The 23,753-nt window shown below is 36.8% G+C and overlaps 1 protein-coding gene across 17 annotated transcripts in view; it reads left to right on the top strand.

The window, feature by feature from the left end:
- The window catches only part of ABI3BP (ABI family member 3 binding protein), a 241,368-nt gene that overhangs the window by 133,539 nt on the left and 84,076 nt on the right, over positions 1-23,753 (top strand). For 10 of the 17 annotated variants that reach the window (XM_019797315.2, XM_019797321.2, XM_034657442.1 and 7 more), the window contains 20 exons: positions 385-459; positions 1,369-1,440; positions 2,240-2,314; positions 7,375-7,413; positions 8,006-8,086; positions 8,511-8,558; positions 9,619-9,681; positions 9,798-9,872; positions 10,574-10,621; positions 12,060-12,119; positions 12,915-13,004; positions 14,370-14,402; positions 15,198-15,278; positions 15,699-15,758; positions 16,516-16,599; positions 17,969-18,028; positions 20,516-20,575; positions 21,384-21,464; positions 22,784-22,843; positions 23,661-23,744. In XM_019797315.2, the coding sequence (XP_019652874.1) occupies positions 385-459; positions 1,369-1,440; positions 2,240-2,314; positions 7,375-7,413; positions 8,006-8,086; positions 8,511-8,558; positions 9,619-9,681; positions 9,798-9,872; positions 10,574-10,621; positions 12,060-12,119; positions 12,915-13,004; positions 14,370-14,402; positions 15,198-15,278; positions 15,699-15,758; positions 16,516-16,599; positions 17,969-18,028; positions 20,516-20,575; positions 21,384-21,464; positions 22,784-22,843; positions 23,661-23,744 (1,329 nt within the window). The remainder of the gene's footprint in view (positions 1-384; positions 460-1,368; positions 1,441-2,239; positions 2,315-7,374; positions 7,414-8,005; positions 8,087-8,510; positions 8,559-9,618; positions 9,682-9,797; positions 9,873-10,573; positions 10,622-12,059; positions 12,120-12,914; positions 13,005-14,369; positions 14,403-15,197; positions 15,279-15,698; positions 15,759-16,515; positions 16,600-17,968; positions 18,029-20,515; positions 20,576-21,383; positions 21,465-22,783; positions 22,844-23,660; positions 23,745-23,753) is intronic. The other 7 variants (XM_034657414.1, XM_019797324.2, XM_034657432.1 and 4 more) reach the window with 6 other exon arrangements.

Below are 23,753 nucleotides of genomic sequence, written 5' to 3'. Positions count from 1 at the left end.
GGCTAGTCATGAGCTACAGAGTTACAGTAGTTCTGAACTTCCATTCTCTAAATCCCAAATATTTGTACTTTCCCCTGTTGTTTGGTAAATTTTCTTTTGAGTTCTTAACTCTACCTTGTGTTCTTAAATCCCTCGAGAGTGCCCACTTCCCCGTATATTTAGCTCAACAATGTACCTTCAGTTTTTAGATAGATACTTAATTCATTTTGGCCCAAACACATTTATTGAGCACCTACTATGTATAAAGCACAGTGCTGGGCATTCCGGAGATACAAAGAAATAAAAAGTAGTTCTTGTATTCGGGAAATTTACAAATGAACAGTTATAACCTGATTGGCCCCTGCAACATATTATTTATCAAAGCTATATGAAATCTTCTTTCAGCTGCTCAGCAAACTACATCTATCCCTTCTACACCTAAACGACGCGTCAGGCCCAAAACACCAAGAACCAAACCTGGTAAATAACTGCCTCTTTAACCTCTCAGGATATTTAATTCCAAATAGAGAATGTCCATCTCCCTATCATAAAAAGAGGTAATATGATTCTATAGATCAAAGTTTCTTTATAAAATATGGAATTAACTGAAGATGAATAATTCAAAATAACAGAAATCAATTTTGAAATAAGACTTTATTGAAAATTATGTCAGTGATGTTCTTGCATGTGAATTTTGGTATAAACCCAGAAATGGGTCCTCATGTCACAGTGTTAGTAAGATATGTAGTGAAATTCATTTCCTTGGTGTAAATGTCTATTGAGGTGTTTATTAGGCTGACTGTTCTTGTTTTGGGTGCCTGCTGTGTTTTCAGCTTTGAACAGGGGCAGTGGCTTACAGGAGAGACCATGACTCCCTCTGTCCAATTGCTTATAATCTTAGAAAGGTCATACGGCATAAAGAATAGATCAACATAAAACTATACAATCTGCTTACGAGACTATAATACTTGTGGGGAAGCTCAGAAAAAAGAAGGAGTTGAGGATGTAAGTTTCAAAATATGTGTAGGGTTCAGACAAATTGGAAGGAGGAGGGAATGACAGAAACATACATGATGGCACAGAATTTGCATGGTACAGCTAGCTTCTTTGGAGGTAATATTTTTCATTGTCAAATAATACACTCAGAATCGTGCTCCACAAATCAAGTTTTGCTTATCCCATGGTAGAATAAATACAGTTTTTCGTAGCCTTTACTACTATGACTGAACCTACAAATTATTTTCTAAAACTTGTACTCACTGCATTTGTAAACACTGACAGCTGCATATGGCAGGATTTCAAAAGGGTCATTCCGTTCTTCTTGGGACGATATCATTTTATTTTCTCTAGGATATCTTACCTTTTTTTTTTTTTCCTTTCCATCACCAGAAAGAACCACAAGTCCTGGAACAATTACACCTAAAATTCCTAAAAGCCCTGAACCTACACGGACAACGCTGGGTAATGATATGTCCTTGGTAGATGTGTTAGTTCATTTGACCGTGAAAATCCAGTGCCTTAGCTTTGTAATGTCTCAGTCTCTGTTCTCATTGGATCGTTGTAGCAATACTGAGAATCTCAGTGAGTTTGGCAGCTTGGTAGCTTCCGTGGTTTTTGATAGTTGGCCCCACAGTCAGTGCATCTGAACTCAGCATTCAGGTACCATCCTGTACCTTGCACGCTGGCAACCCACTGCTGCCTCCACGTCTTGCTTCAGTCAGTGTATGTGTAGTGGAGTCTCAAACACAGTCCTCCATTTTTTTTTGAGGGAGGCCCACAAGTTCAACTTCAGGCTTCCTTTGGGAGAACAGTATTCTATTATGATATTAGAGTTTCTTTATACTGTAGATCATGGCATTATACCTCTCAGTGACTCTTCATTTTAAGAGCTGCCTTTTTCTAGTGCTTAAAGACGTGGGTGTGGCTGAGAAATGTGAAGTGAGGGCAAAATGATTATTCTGATTTTTAAAAAAATAATGGATTAGAATAATTTTCTTTGTGTAGCTATTGTGGCTATTTGTAGCAATGCTATTTCTGTTAGTTCAAATACACTCTTGAAATGTTTTTCCGAACCAGATGAAAATTTATCACCATATTTCCATTAAATGCTGGTCTGTGAAATAGTCTTTCAATGGAATATTTCCAAAAACCTTCCAAGATGATGGGTTCATACCATTTAGAGTATAGGTTTTCCTTTTGTGGTTTTAGACACTGAAATGCTTAAATGTTGATTTGTTGATTATTTTCTTTACTTTTCCAGCTCCCAGCAAAGCACAATTTATTTCTTTGAAACCTAAAATTCCTCTCACCCCAGAAGGGACACCCACCAAACCTGGTAATTACCCTGAACTTTTTTTTTTAATTCCAAAAGTAGGATTGAAAAATTATTTCATGCCACTCTTTGGAGCAAGGACTTCTGATTTATATTTTGTTATTTGATACAATTTTTCCATGTAAAGTGCAAAAATGCAATGAAATGATCTCATTATAAACAGCCCCTCTGATGTTATCACAGCGTTGCATTGAGCCGTTGGGTGGATCATTCTGTTCATGACCATCACAGAGAAAATACAGATACGGAGGGATGGGAATGATTGAGGACTCCCTTGTCTAGGACTACGAAATAGTTTCCAATACCAAAATGAACTGGAATTCTGATCACACTGAACAACAGCCTTTCAGCCTGAAAAGGGGAAGTGTTTCCATCCCCTAAAAGCTCTGCCCTTGTTTTAGGGCTTCTCAGTTCTCCAGCGGCAAGATTCGAAAGGGTCGGATTTTCCTAATGCTCCATGACTTCTTTCTGAAATGAAGCTGATTTCTGAACACTGACTTTTGTTTACTTCTCAGGAGATAATAACGATGTTTTGCTGAAGAAAAGAAGGCTCTTTTGCAGGGAGAGGTTATTTCATTTACGTAATTAAAAACAGAGACAATCCCCTGCATAAGGTGGCAGGGCATATTGAATGACCAAACTCATTTTTTTCTATCTATCCAGAATCTTTACAGCAGTTTAAATGTTGACTTCTAAGTATCCCCTTATATACAGGAGCTCTGTCAGTACAAATCATTTTCATCCAAATTTTAAACCCTTATCTCCAGGGTTATTCTCACTATCATGTCCTCTGGATTTTGCATTAATGGGTGTTTACAAAGTAGGATCATTAAAACAAAACATTTCTACTTAAATGGGCATGATTTGTTTTTTTGCAGTGAAACGGGTAAGGAAGAAAAATGTAATTGCTCAGAAAAAGAATTCTCAGGACTCCCTTTAAAGAGGTAGTGAGATTTCCAGGTATAGGTGCCAGAATGGAGGAGATGAGGGATTAGGCAAAGGGAGTGTAGTGGACACTGTGGCCATGGGTGAGGTCTCCAAGTCAGAGAAATGGAATGAAGTGCTCTTACTCAGAGGGGTTATTTGGAGAAAGAAGCGTAACTAATGAAATTCAAGAGCCCTAACAGTTTAAATCAAAGAACTTCGACAGCTATATGAGAGAAGGGTTTAATGTACACTTATTTAAAACTCATGCTTAGAGGGCTTTGGAATAAGGTAATAACTATTATGCTTATGCTGTACTTTGAAGAGAGGGCTACTACCAAGCAGGATGCAAAATATTACCGCATGTTTAGACCATCAAATTTAGATAAATGTCCCTCCAATCTAAGTATCTCTGTTATTACAAGATAAAATTTGAAAATAGAAAAAAAAAGTCTTCAGATGTTCTTAACAGTTTAAACATGATTAGTTACATTAGTAATTTCTTTGGTTTCTAAAGAGAGGTTTAGAAGAAATTCATTCATACGAATAAGGGGAGAGGATGTATTCTTATTCTAAGCTGTTCGAACCAAGAGACTTCTAATTTGATCTTTTCTTTTAACATGTGGCAACTTATTTGGAAGCTAGTAAATTTATATTCCTCTGATTTCTACCTTCTGATCACCTAAGAATAGCCACGCTTTTCCCCCTCGCATCAGGTATTAGGACTTGACTTCAGGATCTGTGCCCGAATTATATCAACTCAAGTTGCCCTCCTGTGGTCTGAGGCAACACAGAGTAACAGATCTCTGCAGACCAGTGCTTGGATTCTAGATTTTTAAAATGTATTTATTTTTACTTTAAGGCAGGCCACCATTATAGCTCTGCGGAAGATTTCTGTTCCTAGCCAAGGTTCAGGAGAGCAAATAAACGACCAAAACCTTTTTCTTATTTGAGTGCTTCACTGCTTTCCCCAGCCCTCTCCTCATGGGCTGCTGCTATTTTTCCATCTCACTTTCCATGCAGATTGCTTTTCCTTTGGTTTTCCTTTGTGGTTAAACTAACGAGTAAAAACCCACATTGGGTTTGGCTTGTTTTAAAAGCATAATCCACTGCTTTCTTGAAAATCCCACCATCTACCACGTCCCAACTTGTCTGCCTCATCCAACGAGAATTGCTTCATTCATAGTTCATCTTTAAGGTGGTAGTGACATTCAGCTCTTCAGGCTTTTAACAGACTAAGAAAAAAAAAGAGACCTCCAATTATAGGTGTTTTTTTTACACAGTTCTCTGACTCAATGGATAGAATTGTAAATTTTTCTCATTGCTAGTCAAAAATCTGTGAGCCAGGTGTATTTTTCTTTTGTGCTGAGGTGAGTGGGGTAGTTATTTGCATGCCGCTTAATATTTTTATTCCTTCATCCATAATACCTTAAAATTATAAAATAGAGGAAATCTTGTCAGAAAATGTATTTGCTTTTAATAAACCCTGACTTTAGTATTTCTCTGTACAGGTGAATTGGAAGCTTAACTGATGAGGCTCCATGCCTATTTGGTCTCTGTTTCAGTCAGGAACTCAAAAATGCAGATTTTTCTTCCTAAGACCACATTCTTTAATCTTTGTAAACTCTAAAAGATGTTACAGGTAGCATATTTTACTTTTTCACAGTTTTAGAAGGAAACTTGGTAGAAATTAAGACATAAATTACAGCCTCAAAATTTCAAAAAGAATTTTTCTTTGCTATTTTCAGATACAGACTTTTTGATAGTTATTATATTTAATGTATTGACACTATTGACCCTATCTCCTGTAGAATCTGAGACACCCAGGCTCCTCCTGACCTCTCTCTCTTTTTCTCTGTTTCTCTTACACACACACACACACACACACAACACACACACACACACACACACACACACACGATTTTTGCCTTGGTATGTGTACTTCAATCTGATATATCACTTTGGCTTCGCCATTTATCTGCTTTAATCTATTTCTGGATAAATTCTTGAGAAATTAAAAAAAAATCTTTTGGCCACAGACATGCTAATGAACAATGCCACCTTTCAGTGACACCCTGTACCTATTATACATTGCTTTCAGAATAAATGAAAATTCTCTACCTGCAATATTTGTTGTTGGTATATTTTCTATTTTTTAGATACTAAAGAGTCTCAACTTACTTCCCCAAATCTTTCCACAGCCCCTAGTCCAGAAACATCATCCTGGTAAATGTAGTATAAAAGCTATGTGACAAAATGATTAAGTTGTTTTAAGCTGATTGGTGGGTGCCATTTTAATTAACTTCTTTCTGTAAGAAAAAAACAGCAAAAAATCTTCACTTTTTCTTCTGTTTCAAAAATTGGGTTCCTTTTTTATTTTCTTCTTGAAAGAAAAGACTTCTTTTTGTTCTATAGAATAAGAAATCTATTAGATGATCTTTTTAAAAGCCCAGACAGATATTATAACCTACCTGTTTTCAGCACGAAGTATCATTTACTTACTGCCAATTTGAAAAACATTGGAAGGATTGTTATCTTTCAGAATATTTAGTAATAATATTTAAATAATATTGTTATTTAATTTGTTCAGTGTTTGATGAGATCTGAGATTATTGTTTAACTTCTTTGATTTGCTAACCAGAATGAACTAAATTTTATTTGTTAACCAATTTGTTCACCAGCAATAGATGCTAGTAAATATGAGGAATACCAGATGAACCCTTGAGGCCCTTTTTACCTTTTTAGACCATATATTCGATTCTTCTGTGTGTGTGTGTGTGTGTGTGTGTGTGTGTGTGTGTGTAAGTATGAGTATTGGCTGAAAATCATCCAAAGGTAACATATCTCAGACCTGGTTAGAGATCTGATGGGTCTGTTGCCTCTTCCCACTTCCTTGGATGAACCTGACTATCTTACGTGAAAACAAAATGGCAGGTGATGGGAGGCTCTGGCCAACCTTGGAGAGGCTACCCTGACCTCCCCTTAAATCAGTATCTCCTCGGGCACTAGGAGGAATCTTCAGAATATTGGGTAGTGGAGAAAATAGCTAAAAATCAACAAAAAACAGAATTCTCAATTCTTACTTTTGTTGTGGTTTGTGGAAAGGATGTGGGGTGATTGATCTTTAGTGTAATAAGCCATAGAACCTGATTGTTCACCAGTGAGAGAACAGCTTTTAGAGTAAAGGACGTTTACTTTCTGTCTTAACTGGTGATCTTCAGCATGGCCTTTGATAATTGTTTTATTGCAGCCCCAGAACCTCAGACTCTACCATCCTCACAGTCAGCTCTAAGTAATGAAATTTCCTTTAATAAGTGAGAAGGATACTTCTTCTCTTAGCACCCTTTATGTTCAATTTTGTCCTTAGCTTGAGCTCTCTTTAAAACTTTCTTAATTGTCCTTCAGGACTTTATTGCAGCCATTGTGGTCAGAAGATACACTCTTGCCTTGTGCTGAACTAAGCGGAGGCTGTGAAAGCCCTACTGATTTCAATCGGACACATTCTGTGTCGCCCTCCTTGCCTTTGAGCACTGAGTCCTGAGTTTGATTTAACCTAGTTGTTTCCAGTGCAGGACCCTGGCTTCCCTCTTTTTGTAGACATTTTTGTGCTTTCCCATTCAGAGGTGTTTATCTTACTTTCAAAACTCTAACATTTGCAGATTTTCTTGAAAAGTAGTAGGATCGTTTCAGATCTAGATATCCTGATGTGTCACTAGGCAATTCATTAAGAGAAATAGAAAACTAACCCCAATATTTATAGCTTCTTTTTCTTCAACAGAGCAAAGAATGTGCTCTGCTGCTGCCATCTCAGCCAGTTACCTGTATTTTCCTTCACAACAAACTGTTGGCCACTTTATTGCATTCGTGTCTTCCAAATGAGAATCATGCCTTCGTTTGTTTGTTTTTTCCATTTCTCCTTCCAAACTTAATGGACAGGACTACATTTTTGTTCATTTCGTCTAAAAACACAGGAATCTATTTAAATTAAAAAGGGCTATCTCACATGGATAAAAGCTTCACCATTTATATGTAATTGCTCAACTTTGTAATTAGAAATCAAGGAGTTGTCATATCTAAATAGGTTTTATCACTTTTCCTTTGATTTTGACTTCTTCCTGATGGTTTTCATGCACTCTTAGGACCTGGAACTCTGGAAACCAAATCTTCGACAACATTAGGTAATGCAGTTATTGAGTGAGTGAGCTTTCATTCTTCTTTTCCTGTTGGTATCTTTCATAACAGGCTCACATTAGTGGATTCATCCATTGATACTCATGTGTGTGGGTGTGGGTGTGCTTTGTTCTTACTTGCAGAGAAATTTAAATTCTTTAGTTTTATAAACTGTATCTCATTTTTAAAAAGTTGTCTTGCCTGAAATAATTTCTGAATTCAAAGACTTTTTATACATGCTGTTAAACTGTGAACTTTTAAATGCTAAATGAAAAACTCCTTTTGAATCTTAGGCCATATAAATTTTAATTTGTACACTTAGTGGCTCCTTAAAGGTGCCTTTCTCATGTTCCTGTTAAACATACCCCTTCAAAACTTTCAGGAGACTGTCTTCTCTAAGCTCTACAAAGTTTTGAGTTTTCCATCTCAAAATGGAAGAATCATTTAACTGGGTAAATGATGATATAAAGTTGCAAAACAGAAGGATATATACCCACGATAAGCCAAAGGACTTAAATGTGCTTCTAAGGTATATGTATTATTGTTGTCAGTGTTTAGAGCTACTGCTCTTGTATTAACTAGCTAATTTTCTTTCTTTAGCTCCACCAAAGACCAAACGACCAGGTCGTCGCCCCCGCCCTAAAACCACACCTAGTCCAGATGTGCCCAAGTCCAAACCTGGTAAATGTGATGTTCAGGGTTCCAATTAGCATAGAAAATGGAATATGGTAGCTTCTGATACGGTAGCTTCCTACTACCTAAATAGCTGGGCTTTAAGAACCAGTATAGTTGATTTTTATATTTAAGTATCTATCCTTCCTATGTTTATGATATATTGTTATTTTTTATTTGTAACTGTTAGGTACACATAGCAATAGGCTGGCCCGCCAAGTGGATTATTAAAGTAGGGCACCTTAGAAGTTTCACATAAGATGCGTATTATGGCAGGTGGGTGTGGAAAAACAAGAGGAAGAGGGGTAAATGGGAAAAGTAGAAGGGAAAATAACATTCAGAAAAAGTAGGGCTTAAGAATGAGGAGTAATGTTTCCTTCCTCAAGATGCTGCTTCTTGATATAATTAGTGTTCTTGCTTTTTGCTTCCATAGCTCTGGAACCTGCTACGGTACCCCCGGAGCTCTTGGTGCCCACAACTGGTAATTCTACTCTCCTCCGCTTGCTTTCACGGAATGTCACTTTTGCTTTTCCTACTCTCCACCCAGGCATGGCCGCAGTTCCACCACACCATCACAATTTCATCCCATGCTTTTCCTCATGTTTCCTATCTGGGTCTGAAGAGCCTGAAGATAGGAGATTTCTAGAAGAATCCTACCTGTGTGCTTCTTTAAGGAAGGTCTGTGGTCTTGGACGCAACTTCCTGGTTCCCCACAAACCCTTTGTCCTTTCGTGTCCTTCTGTTGAGGAAACCTTCTACTCTTTCTCAGACAGGGACATCTGTGCTCATCCTGGACTTGGCAAATGGTGAAATTTTCTTCCAGTGCCATGATTATCATTTCATTGCTTTACTCATTCAACTTGTAAGATCTTTTCGCTCTTAAAAAGCTGCATGAAATAATGGCTTCTTCAGCTTTCTGTTTCTTTGAAGAATGTTTTTGAGTATATTTTGATAACTAGAGGGATAAAGACCATTCTTGTTCTAGGGTCCAATATGAAAACAGTGTGATGTTTGTAACTTGAGAACATTAGAAGTCCCAAGCTTGTTTTATTGTTTGGGGTACTAATGCTATTTGATTATTACTATTTCATTATAATTTCTCATTTTCACAATAAATCTGCTTTACTTTGGAAAGTTCCAGAAATCTGTAGCCATGTGAACTTCTGTATAAAGTGTTTATGAATTACTTTTCATGTCTCCTACTAAGCAAGTTTCAAATTTCTACTTTACTATTTTTATGCTGAAAAACCTTACAATTAAGAAATAAAAGTCTTGTGCTTGTCATCTCTGAAATTACTTATACAGAAAAAAAGTCTTATTATAGTTCTCATTACTTTGCTCAAAGGCACATTTTGAGCATTTCTGAAAGAAATGAAAAATCAGGAGAAATGGACACATTTCCCATCCTTCCCATACCCCATGAATTAATTTTGTTGTATATCCAGTGAATTTATATAGGATCTTGCTCAAGCGTATGTGTCTTTAATTATGACAGTTACAGCCATGATCATTATGCTAATTTTTAATACCTTTCTCTTTAGCGTCAAAACCATCCAAAAGACCTAAAACCACACATAGACCAGATGCACCTCAAATCCAGCCTGGTAATCACTACTTTCATTGCCTTGATCTATAACTAGAAAAATGGTGTGTAAGTAACGCTAATCTTGACATCCACAGCTCTACTATGATGCTAATTACAGGAACTTTTCCCCTTCAGATTCCAAACCACCAAAGCAATTACTTCCTAAACCCCAAACCCCAGCACAACCAGATATGCCACCAACTAAACCTGGTAAAGCATAATTTCCAATGCTTTAGTTAAGAAGCTTTTTCTTGGGGAATGTTGTTGAAAATGTTTACAATTTGCCATACTGTATAAAACATAGAAACCCAAATATTTTGTTCATTATCTTTTCAAAGTAACCACACCAGCTGTTAAATGAACAAACCAACGTGTATGAAGTTAGTGAATTTCACATCTGATAGGCTGACAGGTTCAATTTTCTTAACATTTTTAGACTTTGTTTTCTGAATTTGAGTACGTAATGAATAGAAGCCTGATTTTTCTGTATCTGCAACACATTTGAAAGTGATCTTAGCATTCACCACTAGGTAAGATTGGGAAGGCTGACACTGTGTTCATGCTTTATAAGTACGTAATCAGAGATTGGCTTCCTCTAAAATACTTTAATGGTGTTTTAAACAGCAACTATTACCTAAGTGATTTCCTATGAAATAAGAAGATATTTATATAATAGTTCTAAAAATTCAACTGTTTTGCAATTGAAATTTTCTCCTAAGGTTTCAATTAGTACAAAATTCTGATTTAGTAGGAGAGTATCTCTCATAATAAATAAGCTTATGAAGAGGGCAATTTATATCAACCTAGAATAAACCAGGTTCTGTATCCTATGAATTAAGCATCAGTGAGCACCTGAAAGTTTAGACTTCTTTACTTTTCTTACTTATATCTGTTTATTTTTTATGATGCAGTCTTTGAGCCTGTTACATTTGAGACGGAGGCTCCCTCCCCAACCATAGGTAATGGTGTCTTCCTCTCGGTTGATGTTTCTGTGAGCTCGCCCCTCTCATCTCTGTCATTAATTATATTCTCTTATGTATATGATGGTCATTCATCATCTTATTCATTTCCAAAAATTGTTTATTATTTTCAACAGGGAACTTTTTATCCAAAGGCATTCTTACTTCTGCTGCTCAGGGTATAACCCCTGAATGTCATTCTTCCTTTGATCACCTTCAGAGGCAGTCAGATTGCTCAGCACTTGACGCTGTCAAGAGTCACTGGGGCTGAGAGTGCATCCATCCTGCAATGCAGGAAATCTCTGAGATTTCTGCTTTTATGTGTCTATAATTTATGGTTATGGAAGAGGAACAGTTGAAAAGCTGGTTGGGGCTTGTGGCAATACCAAATTGTCCCTTTCTCACAGAAGTCCTTTCCTCTTTGATTCCGTACTATTCAAATCTGGACATTTCTGTCAATGAATTCATCTTGTGACACCAATTTCCACGCAAAACGGGGGTTCCCTTTTTTGTTGAATGCAATCAGTTTGGGATATTGTTGTATCTGTTGTGCTCACTTTCTCCATTTCTTCTGGAGGCCATGTTTTCCATTAGGTCAGAAGATGTTGTCAGATGTGGCTTAAACCAACTCTGCTCTGATGTCTTACCGAAGGGCAATCTCCATACAAATGATCACGGTGTTTTCATGATAAGATGTTTAACATTACATTTAGTCCTCTGGACTTAATGAAAAATAGAGACGCCAGTTTAAATCCAAGGAGTTACAAATCACAATTAATTTCAGATCTATGCATAATTCAATCATTTCAGAATATTATAGAATTGTAGGAATCATATTTATATAGACAAAAAGTTGAATTATTACTCTTCAGACTTTTTTCTTAATCATCTCTATTGCCCGCTTGAATTGTCTCCAAATTATTCATTTCAAATGAATAAAAACGGAGAAATCGAGTACCCCATTGCACAAGTTTATCTTTTGCATAACTGTCACACGTCTCCAATAAACAGGCTAATTGAGAACATTTTTAAAGATTCTCACCACCATTACAGTTCCTCAAAACAAATAACAATGGTGGTAAAAGCCTTCCAAATACTAACAGAAGCTTTTGCAGTTTTTCAGAGTAATTTAAAATACATATTAAAAAACCACTGAGATGTTTCTGAAACCAGGTTTCCAATGTAGTTGGAATCAGATAATTAAATACAGAAAAAAGCTTTTCACTGGCCTCATAGGGATGCAAAATACAAGAGGTATGCCTGTTTTGTGAGATAAATGGATTTCAGAACACAGCTAGTTATTAGAGACCAAGTACTATTTTTACCGTGTTCAGAAATGCTTTTTAAACATTACAGGGTAAAGAAGATTCATTTTTAAGATAATTTTCCTTCTTTGTATATATTTCTTAAATTTCCATTGTTTATTGCTTTTGGTCAGTTCCTGCCTCAGACCTTGAACCTGTAACTCTGAGAACTGAGACTCCCACGACAACATTGGGTAATGACTTTTTATGTCTTTAAGCAAGTGCATTTTCTGCCCATTGTCTAGTCTGTTCTGTTACTATCTTGGTCAAGGGGTATTCTTTTTCTAAGATTTTCTCATTGCCCTCTCTTGTCACTCAACTCTAGTCTTCATTTTGAATATTGAAGGTGTTTAAAATAAGTTACTTGGTTCGTTACTTGGTTAAGCCTGTACGCAGCTAGTATAGAGCATCTATCTTCCATGTTATCCAGCTTTGTTGGTGCTTTACAGAGCCTGTGATTCTGCTCCGTGTTCTGTGGTAAAGCTAAATTTCAAATACAGTTGGGAGTGGCTGCTCCATAAATGACAATTTTATCTGTGGACATTGAAAGAAGGTTGTGTTAAGATAGGGCATTTTTATTTTCTATCAATGATTTTAGGAAATATGCTTATTCTAATGTTTAATGGGAGGTATGTCTCAGCCAAATAATTTCTAAGTACGATCTCCCAAAAGCAGGTGAGTCTAGGTTCCCTCTGATGTGGACATACTTTATTTCTGAGGTCAGAATCCTTTTTGAAAATCTGACACCAATAATAATAAGCTTTTTGAATTATTAGAATAACATTATATATTCTTTCTCAAAAGAACTGTCAGTGGACCCCCCCCCAAAAAATTTTCTTGTGTGTAGATGACAAAATTCCAAAACCAAAGAGACAAATTTATTAAGACTTAGAAAATCTAGCTGAATTTTAGAAACCCTAGACCCGTGTATCATCCTTTCTTGAATTTCTGGAGTTATAAGACAACATTAACTAGTTTCCTTTCTTCAGCTCCAAAAACATCACAACGACCAAGAACACGCCGTCCACGTCCCAAACATAAAACCACACCGAGCCCAGCTGCATCTGAGAGCAAACTAGGTAAATACGTGGTTCCTGGTACGTGTGGAACCCTGTGGAATGTGATTCTTGCGTGGCAGTTTAACTTGCCACCTAATAGTTCTTGGGACCCTTCAGTGTGAAGTCCTAAGTAATAAGAGCTCTGGTTAAATAACTATGATTTCCTTGTGCTGCTTGGTATCTTCTTGGTACCTTTGTATTTTATTTGCTTTCTCTGAAAAGTTATTTTTTTCTCTTTGATTCTCGTTTATCAAAAACTTACCTAGTTAAGGACCTAACTTGCATATTTAGTTCACTTGGTCACAAATTTTATTAAGTGCTACATTAGCATCTGTGAAAAAATAGTTTAGAAATAACAAATGACTTCACTTGGTTGAGGAAAGAAATTTCTTATATAGAAACTGTTCATAAATAGATATAAAGGAATATGGGCAGAAGCAGCATATTTATTGAGTTTGACCAACTCTCAGACACATAGTTAATTCTTAGAGAAGTAAAAGAGTCACAAGCCAGTAAATGTAATGTGGACCTCGAAATTTCTAGAGCTTTTAGATGGGTTTCAGGGATAGGCAGGAATAGCAGAAACAGAGGCACGGAGGACCATATGCGTGGGTGACAGCAGAAAGATAGGAATTAGAAGGGCAACCTGATTGGGAGAAAGGGGAAAGACAATGTTCACTTAGCTGATGCTCAGAAATTTTGGTCAGTGATGCCACTTTTAGGTAGGTCCATGAGGAGGACTTTGAATGCCTGATTTCAATGATAGGATTTAAGCCAATTGGCTACAGCATACTCTCCTATCCTCCTGGAGTCAGGCCCTTTCTGTCCTGATAACAGAGAAATGCCCTGACAAGTTTTGCAGACTGAATGACCTTTTGTAGCTTGTTCTTTTATATGACTTTGTTTGGACAGAAGTCTTGGTCTTCTTCCAAACTGGGCTCTCCACAAAAATAAATAAATAAATAAAAATAAATAAAAGTATCTGTTTTGGTTATTTATTACAGTATATCCTTTAAAATATCAACTATTTCACCCATCATGACCTAGGGCCTTGTTTTCCAATAAATTATACTTTCACATTCTTTTCTCATAATTTTTAATTATAATGTTACTTAGATGCCTAAAGATTTTTCTAAGCAGTTTTTTTAAATTGTTTTTGTGTTATCAGATAATATAAAAACAAGCAAAACTTGGAGCAGTGTGGAGATACTAAGGATATAACTGTTTCATAAGAACAAATATCTTTGTACCCTCACCTCAGAACTTTAAAATTTTTGCTTTTTGGCTGTAGAACCAGTGAAGGTCATTTTCAAGAGAGTTTGAGGAATTTTCTCATGTGTTTAACATTTCTTTTTTCCAATTACTTCTGATTGTTGCTTGCTTCAGGTTCTGCACCTATTACTCCTGGGACATATTTAGGTAATGATCCTTTATGTCCTTTAGCAAGTGCTTTTTCTTATTCATTGTCAGAGTTCTCTCTGGTGCTATATAGATGATGATGTCATAATTTGTTATCATCCTATTGCAGTATTCAGCTTACAGTATAAAAAGCTTCCTAACAGAAATGTGTATGAACTTAAAGACCACTATCTGCCCCACATCCCAGTTTCAGACGGCACCATGTCAATCCGAGTCTCTGTTTAAACAATACTGGTGGTTAGAGCGAAGGTCTGAATATGATTCTCCATATATCCCCTCCTTAGACCACCAACACAGTATCGATTATGATACCATGAATTTTCTTGAGGCGTCTTGCTTTCTGTATTTGAAGTTCTCCCTAACTTTTTTTTCATTTCACAGATGTTTCAACAAATTTTTGTATGCTTAATCTAGTAAGTTACCAAGTGCAAAAATTTGCCCAAGCCTAGTCATTTTAAATCATACTTAGAAGTGAGTACTCTAGGGTAGTTTAAACTCCTTCCACATCATCATATTTTAGGAGCAATTTGTAACCAGTTCTGGATTAGGGACAACTTTCAAAGAAATGATAGTTCCTCATCTTCATTTCTTACACAAAATTGTAACTTTTAATCTTTGGCAAACTCTCAATTTTGAAAGGAATCCTATTAATAGACTAAAGGAGAAAATATCAAACCAAAGTAACAAAGTTTTCTCCACTCAAACTGACAAATTTTAGAAAGCTTAGCTATATCATCTTATTCAGAGTTTATGAAGCCATCAACACTATATTAATCCTAAATTTTCTTCCTTCAGCTACAACAACAAAGAGACCTCGTCGTCCACGCCCCAAACCTAAAACCACACCCCATCCAGAAGTACCTCAGACCAAACTGGGTAAATATGTGGTTTCCAGTTTAAGGAATTCAAGCAATCTACCCCAGTTGGGACCCCAAATTCTGAGGATACCTAGTCTAATATAGTATCACAAACAGAGGTTCTTCCTTACCTTTCTATATCAAACGCCATTCTTTTCACTAAGGACTTAGTCTCTCAGCAAGTGTAGTCTCCGCTTCATTTTGGCTATCTGTAGTATGTGTGGTAAACAGACCCTGGGGGGGCCCCCTACTCCGCACCCCTTCTTCCTCCCACTCCCACAGTTCCTGCCTCTTGGTATTAAGCATAGTGTAAGCCATCTTTTCCTGCTCTTTCCCCCTTAGAAGACTTAGAAGCATTATTTTTACTGGTAAAATGGATTTTCTGACATTTCTTGCATTCACAAAAATCTCTTTGGTTTCTCTCATTGATTTTGGTCAGTTCCTACCACCGTCTTTGAACCAGTTATACTTAGCACCGAGGCTCCCGTGACCACACTAGGTAATGACTCATTATGTCCATCAGCATCTGCTTTTCCTGCTCGTTTGAAACCCACTTCATCACCTTCATCTGCTTCACAAGACTCACATGTCATCTTCTATTGTCATTCAGTTACTTCTTAGTATATTGATGACTATTAAAGCCACTCATTTGTCTTAAAAAGTTTTAAAACTTTTAAAAAATAGTATGAACTTAGTCTAGTATATATGTCTGCAATGTGATGCATTTGAATTTATGGCATCTCACCTCCATGTAACCTGTTAATCACATTTTTTGTGTCTGAGTTTCAAACATATGGGGGTTGGGGTGAGGGTATCTATCCTTGATTTAAGCTGAGTATTGTCACAGCTGTTACAGTGTGACATAATTCTTGTGCAGGTCTAAATTCCTGTATTTTTATTTTGTGCATGATTTTGTTTTTGTTTTGCCATTTTAGATAATGATGTGGTCTTCTTTGAGTAAAGAGTGAAATAGAAAATGTACTCAATGCTAATAAATGTAAAGGCCATCATTAGTTTAAATGCACTCTACACCTTCTCCACCACCATAATTCAGTAGTTTTAGAACTTTTTTCATTTAGAGATCCCTTTGAGACTATCTTTGATATATAAACTCATGTTTCTGTGTGACTTTTATCTTTCAGAGTAGTGTAAATGACATAAAGAGGCAGTTATTGAAATGGAGACGAATAGTATACTCCTATCCACAGCTTCTAGCACTGAGAACACTCTGTTAACCTGAGGTTTTCTTCCTTCAGCTCCCAAAGTGCCTCAACAAACTCGTCATCCACATCCCAAACCTGAAACCACAGGGAGTCCTGAAGCACGTCAGACTGACCTGGGTAAATGGGTAGATCCTGGTTAAGCCCATCCAGTGGGGTCCAGAGAAAGCGAAGGAGCAAGTCAGGGTTAGCAGCTGCTTCTACTCTAGAGTAGCCAGCGAGAACATGCTTGGAGGGCTTTGGGCGGTAGCTGAATTTGTTACGCTTGTGAAGCAGAATCTTCTCTCTAAATGTTTGATTTCTCATTCAATTCTATGCATCCTTTAAATATTGAACATATGTGGAAGAATGAAATACCTACAGAACAAATGTATGTTTGAGTAAATAGGGAAGTTTGGTTGTTATGTGGCAGGCACTATTGTTAGGACTTCATTTTTTTTCCATTTTTAAAAAATTTGAATTCAATTAATTAACATGTATTATTGGTTTCAGACATAGAGATTATGTCTTGTTAACTACAAAGTTAAGTCATAATGGAGGTCTAGGGCAGGAGTTGGCAAACATTTTCTATAAAGGTCTAGATAATCAATATTTGGGACTTTGTGAGCATATTTTGCATATTTTGTTTTTTTTTCTTTTATAACCACTTAAAAAATGGGGGAAAAATCATTCTTAGTTCTCATGGGCTATATGAAAATAAGCCATAGGTGAGATTTGGCCTATGGGCTATAATTTGTCAAACCTTGGTTTAAAGAAACGATAACCAGGGTTGGCCAGTAGTTAGGAAGGGTTGAGTGCTGAAATCACTGTAGATTTGGATGACTGGGGAGAAAGAGGATGGAGAAGTACGGAAAAGAAGGACATGTGTGGAGGGCCAGTGAGGGGAGGCAGAGGCTTTTCTGAGTAGTCGAGTCTGTCAGGCTTCTAAGTGTTGATCAGAACATTTCATTGAGGCTGCTACAGCGAAATGGGTCCGAAGGACCAGTTGAAAGGTGTTTTGAATGTTGGACTTAGGAGTTTGAATTTCACATAAGAATCATCAGCATCTGTATATGGTCATGCTTTCCCTGTTTACCCTGCTATAGCTCAGACTGGGTGCCTGTCCCTTATCCTGCTCTCTTAAGGGCCCCATCCTAATCCTAAAAGCCTAATCCTGTTACACAAAGTTTGTTGTCTCTTTCCAAAGAAGAGTTTTCAGCAAGATTGGTATGGTCTATTTTGGTACATTACTTACATTAGGATCATGAAAGAGTGAGACACTTCAGGGGCACTTCACAGGGACAATTGTCTACTACAAAGATAACCCCTACTAAGTGATAAATTGGTACCCAAGTGCAGAGAGACTCCATATCCCTCAGCTCAGAAAGTTAATAGTTTTTCCTTTGTACTCTAGATGCATTACTACTTAGGTACAATTATTTCTGCAGTTCTGAGATTGTATAAAAGTTTTAACATTTCATTTTTTTTATTTTTTTTTATTTTTGGTCAGTTCCTGCTGTAGTCCTTGAACCAGTCACTCCTATGAAAGAGGCTCCAGGGACTGCATTTGGTAATGCCACTTTCTGACCTTCAGCAAGAGCTTTTTTTGCTCATTGTCAAACAGATTCCACTCATTGCCATTCACTTACATTCTTTATCTTTTGAGTTGAACATGCATAAAACAAATTACTGCTTGTTCTTAAGAGATTCATGCCTGAATCTAGTTTGGGATATCTTCCTGCCCAGTAACTTACTTAAAAATTTTTTCATGCTGCCTTCTATTTTCAGATGAATCTGAATTACCTGTTGAGGCAAATTTCATATATTCATGTGAGCACCTGGTCCTGATCTATGCTAACCAAGCTGTGACAAGGAAGTTTCTGAATATATCCGTTGTACATAGACCTTTTTTATCTGCCTGTTTTTTTTTTGTTAACTTTTGAGTAATATGTTCTTAGTAAATTGTCTGACAGATAATGTGGCCAAGGATAACAAGTTTAAATAGTAAACCCCATCCTTAGGGTGAATCTGACCACCCCTTACTCTCCACCATAGTTTAGAAATGATTCTTAACCTTTATAATGCAGTCCGGGGACTCTAGGAGAATATAATAAAGGGGTGCCTGCCTGGCTCAGTCAGTGGCGTGTGTGACTCTAGATCTTGGGGTCACAGGTTTGAGCCCCACATTAGGTGTAGAGAATACTTTAAAAAATAAAATATTAAAAAATATGATAAAAAATACCCATCTTGACTCTCTGAATTAATAACTTCGTTTTTTGTCAATTTTGCCCCCAATGTATCAATAACAGAAGAAGGTACAGTAGCATAGTTGGGGCAAATTTTTCACACTAGAAAACTATATTTTATGAAACTCAAAAAAAAATATGTCAAGCTGTAGGAAACAAAGAATTTTTTTTAAAGCTCATAATTTGCAGAACCATAAACTTTAAAGTAACTAAATGTTATCTTTTTCCACTTCCAAAAACATCCCAACGGACACTTCATTCACAAACCAAGCCCAGATGAACTTGGGACTATACCAGATGAAAGCTCAGTCCTTGGTTTCAGGAGACTGAGAGCCTATTACTGATTGAAAGTGTAAACCCACATACCCTCTAGTGAGGGAATCATGAAGAGTCCTTCCCCCTTCAGGGTTGGCAAGAAGTACATGTTTGGAAGGTACATAATTTTTCCTCTAGTTCAGGGTAGTAGGACACACATTTTACTTTGTCTTCAGGCTAGTTGAACACAGAACCGTTTTCTGCATAAAAAGCCTACAGAAGGAAAATAAGGCAGGATGTTTTTGCAAATTGAAGATTTTGGGGGGTATTTCAACATTAACTGTTAGACTTATCATATAAAGTCTTAAAGAACTGAAGCATCATTTTGGACTTCAGTATATCAGGGAAGGAGTTTAAGTCTTGACATCACATCAGAATTTGTATAAGTGGACAGGTGAGAACAAAGACAACAAAAAATAGGATATGTATAGAGGGAACCAGAGGAACAAAGGTTCTGCTTCTTTGAAGTGTCAGTCAAAACCTCTTATTGGTGATTCTTAATTTGGATAATGCCACAAGAAATTGAAGGAGGGCTTGAATACTCCACTCAGGAGTCCAATGTTGTTCTCACAAGCATCATAAATCCTTTCTTTACTGGATGCCACAGACTGAGTGGGTGCCCCTTACCCAGTCCTCTTGAGTACCTTTCTTTGGACACAAGTCACATGATCTTTCCAAAGCTGAGTTCTCAGCAAGGTCATCATAGCCATTTTTGGTTGCTTATGTAATGGTCACAACCATAATTTGATAAACATAGTAGATGTTTTCTTTATTCAGCACCCACTAAAGTGCAAGCTAGTCATTTATATGCTTTTCAAGATGGTTAGGAAAGTATTTAAGTAAAAGCCTAAAAATGTTCTAGAGTCTACCACATTAGATACAAGAAATCAAGCACTAACTAGTAGAACTGTTTCCCTCTTGTGGTGCTGAATAGAGACTACAAGTAATGACTATCTCATGAGATGATGTCCTGAACTATAGTTTAGCCACATCTGGACAAAACAATTGGTTTCCCTTAGTATTAGCTTGCTAAGGCTGCCATAATGACATAGACTGGGTGGCTTAAACAATAGAAATTGATTTCTCACAGCTCTGGAGGCTGGAAATTTAAGATGATGGTATCAGCAGTTTTAATGTCTCCTGTGGCCTTTCTCCTTGGCTTGTAGATGGCCTTTCCTCTGTGTGTGAGCATCCCTTGTGTGTGTCTCTATTCTTATAAGGTCATCAATCATAATGGATTAGGGACCTACTCTTGCAACCCCATTTAACCTTAATTGCCTCTTCAAAACCCCTATCTCCAAATACAGTCACATTTGGGAATTAAGGCTTCAACATAGGAATTTGGGGGAGACACGGTTCACTCCGCAGTCCACTTCATCTAGAATAAAGTAATAATTCTAGATGAAATGTTACACTGGCAAAATATATTTTGAAGTGAATTTCATAGCTCCTTATACATTTTTTAAAAACCTCTTTTGCTTATTTTATTACTTCAGTTCCTGTTACAGACCTTGAACCTGTTACTCTTAGAACTGAGACATCTGGGACAACATTAGGTAATGGTTCTGTGCAATTCGCCAAATGGTTTTGCTGCTCATTGTACATTCCACTCAGTCTCCATCGCCTGGCTTTTCCTCCTTCATGAGACAGCCACCTTCATCCTCTGTTGCCATTCAGTCACTTCATCTGAAAAATCCTGAAGCCTCTTAAAAACAAGTTTCCTGTTGTTTTTATGAGAGCAGACATTAGCTTAATTCAAAACATTGCTGCCATTTGGTATGTTTGACATTGTCATGTTATCTTGTGCTTCCTTGAACAGCGTTCTGTGTTAAAGCCAAGTTTAAAAACAAATTGGGATCTGTTTCTTATCTAGGCTGATCAGCTTATTCTTATGCTCCTTTGCATGTCTAGGTTGCTAAGTTTTTAAAAAACTATTTGCATGGTATGTTTCTTTGTTGGTGTTTCAAGCAATGACATGTTTTATTACTAACTTGACAAATAGGAAATTACCTAAATCCAAAATTTTAAATTATAAGCCTTTTCCTCAGTGTGACCCTAACTACCCCTCCCTTGCAACAGCGTTGAGCCCTCCTTCTCATTTTTTCCCCAATGAGGAAATTCTGCGAGTGTTTAATTATAAGTGCTAATCTTCATGCCTTGAATGAACAACTCAACTGTATACATGAGTTTGCCTCCAAAGTACCACCAATGAAAAAAGAAGACACATTGTCATAAAAGGATTTAAAATATTAAATTACAAGAAATTTCCTGTAACTTTTGAAACTCTAACAACTCTTGGAAAAACCTCTCTTCAGAATCCAGAGCCTTAGGACCTAGAGTAACACAAAGCTTTTCTTTCTTCAGCTACTACACCACAAAGACCCCGTCGTCCTCGTCCCAGACCTAAAACTACACCAAGCCCTCAAGTGCCTCAGACCAAATCCGGTAAATGTGTGATTCCTTGGTTTACGGGTGAGCCCAAGTAGTCTATCCTAGTGGAAACCCAAAACAGTGCCAAGCTGTTAGTGGCTCTAGGTGCGAGGTCATGAGGCATGGTCAGGAATGTCTGCTTTGCCCAGGTATTGGAGAATGTGACCAGCTGTGATATATTTGGTGCCAGAATATCTTTATGTGAGAGTCGTCTTTGATATGCACTTAGTATATTTCTTGCTATCAACTTCCATTCAAATTTTAATGATAAAGGTTCTTTAGCAGAGCCAATATATTCAGTTCAAGTAAACAAAAAATTAAATTCCTTGCATATTTCTGCGCCAATATGGGCAATTGTGGGTGATATGCCAGCTGTGGGAGACTTTCTAAAAGAGTAGAGTTGGGTATATGTTTGCATGATACATTAAATATTGACCTTGCAAAGGAAAAGATAAAGGTCGCCTAGACTTGGACCTTGGGCCTACTACAGGATTTCAATGAATGGAGGGAAAAGTGAACCAAGGCAGAACGGCTAGACATGTAAGGTGGTAGGGAGTTAGCCACAATGGCAGTCCAGTGTGCCTAAAACAGACTGTCCTGCTTTCAGATGGCCAAAACAAAGTTTTTGCTGATGCTGCATTTGGAATAACCCAGACGGCCAACTGAAAGAAAATTTTGAGGACCTAATTCAGGAGCTTAGATTTGACACAGAGACATCAATTGTCTTTAATTTCTCTATCTGGGCTTCAGCCAGACAGATGATCTACTGAGTATTACAGACTGAGTGACCATCTTTATTCTGCTCTTTTATGTGCCATGGTTTGGATAGAGTTCTCAGACTCTTTCCATAGATGAATTCTCAGAATGATCAACGTAGTCCACTTCAATGATTAACTTTTATATCTGTTTCAAACTTATTAACTGTTTATTATATCCATGTTTACTTAAACATAGTAAGTGCACATTTTCAGCTTTTGTAGAACTACAGATTGATCAGAATTTTTAAAAGACAATTTCTAAGTGTATGTTAGGTAAATGAATAAGAATATTTTCTAGTGCGGAGTTTTCCATCTCAGAATCCATTAGCTAAAACCTCGGATAATTTCATGTTGACTCCTTTAAGATGAGAGTTCAAAGGCTAAGCCTAAGACCATGACTATACTTTGGCCAAATCTTCAAAGAACAATCATCTACTCATTCCTTCAGTTAGGAGGTTAACTTTTTTCCTTTGTTTTTGTGGAAGGATTGATACACAAGTAGATTTGTTTAGATATAAATGTTCTGATTTTTCATGTGTTTTAAAATTTCTTTGGTTTACTGTATTTTGGGGGCAGTTCCTGCTACAGTTCTTGAACCTGTCACTCTTAGACCTGAGACCCCAGGAACAACATTAGGTAATAATATATTATCTTTTCAACAAGGTTTACTCCGATTTTGTCAAACCCAGAGTTTCACCTTGCTTTATGTGACCATATGTCATTCTTTTTGGACATTCATTTACATTCTTAAAATTATGAAAACTCTTAAAACTGTCTGCCATTTTTAAGAGAACTAGTCATACATGAACGTACTTCAGGACATTTATTTGCCATGTAACCTATTTGAAAATTTTCACATTATTTTAAGTTTTATTTAAGTAGTATTGGTGGTTAAAAAAACAAACTGGTTTTCAGACACTGTGGGTTTCTGCCACTTATCTAGGCAGATAAAGCCAAATAATAGCTATCATGGGGCCAAGAGGATCCATTTATCCCACATCTATGTTTCTACCTTTTTTTTTCTATTTGTGTGATATTGTTTTGTTTTGTTTCTACTTAGGTAATGATGTGTTCTTGTTTTAGTAGATACATAGAAAGTGTGGGAAGATGGAAAAATTGAATTATAAATCTCAGATTTAATATGACCATCCTTCATAATACATTAAAATTTAACAGTGGTTCTTAACCTGTCTGTTGACCAATCAACCTGCTCTATGACACTTTGATTGTACTTACTAATCTTTATTTCTTGAATTAAAAAGTGATTTTTTTTTCTTCAAAGAATCTTCTATGGTAAAAGAAATTATATATGAAGTATACATGACAAAAATCTCAAACTAGAAAGGCACATGTCTAATAAGTTGTAGAAAATCTAGAATCAATATTTTCACTTCATTGCTTCCAGAACAGAGGTAATGTAGTTGTGTAGTAACCCTAGAATTTCTTCCTTCAGCCTCCAAAACATCACAAAAGACACGTCGTCCACGTCCCAGACCAAAAACCACACCAAGTCTTGAAGCATCTGAGTCCAAACCAGGTAAAAAAG

This window comes from Ailuropoda melanoleuca, chromosome 1 (assembly GCF_002007445.2).
Source record: "Ailuropoda melanoleuca isolate Jingjing chromosome 1, ASM200744v2, whole genome shotgun sequence".
In the NCBI taxonomy this organism is placed as follows: Eukaryota; Metazoa; Chordata; class Mammalia; order Carnivora; family Ursidae; genus Ailuropoda; species Ailuropoda melanoleuca.
Note: the sequence above shows the minus strand (reverse complement) of the source record. Positions and strands in the feature narration are given on the sequence as shown.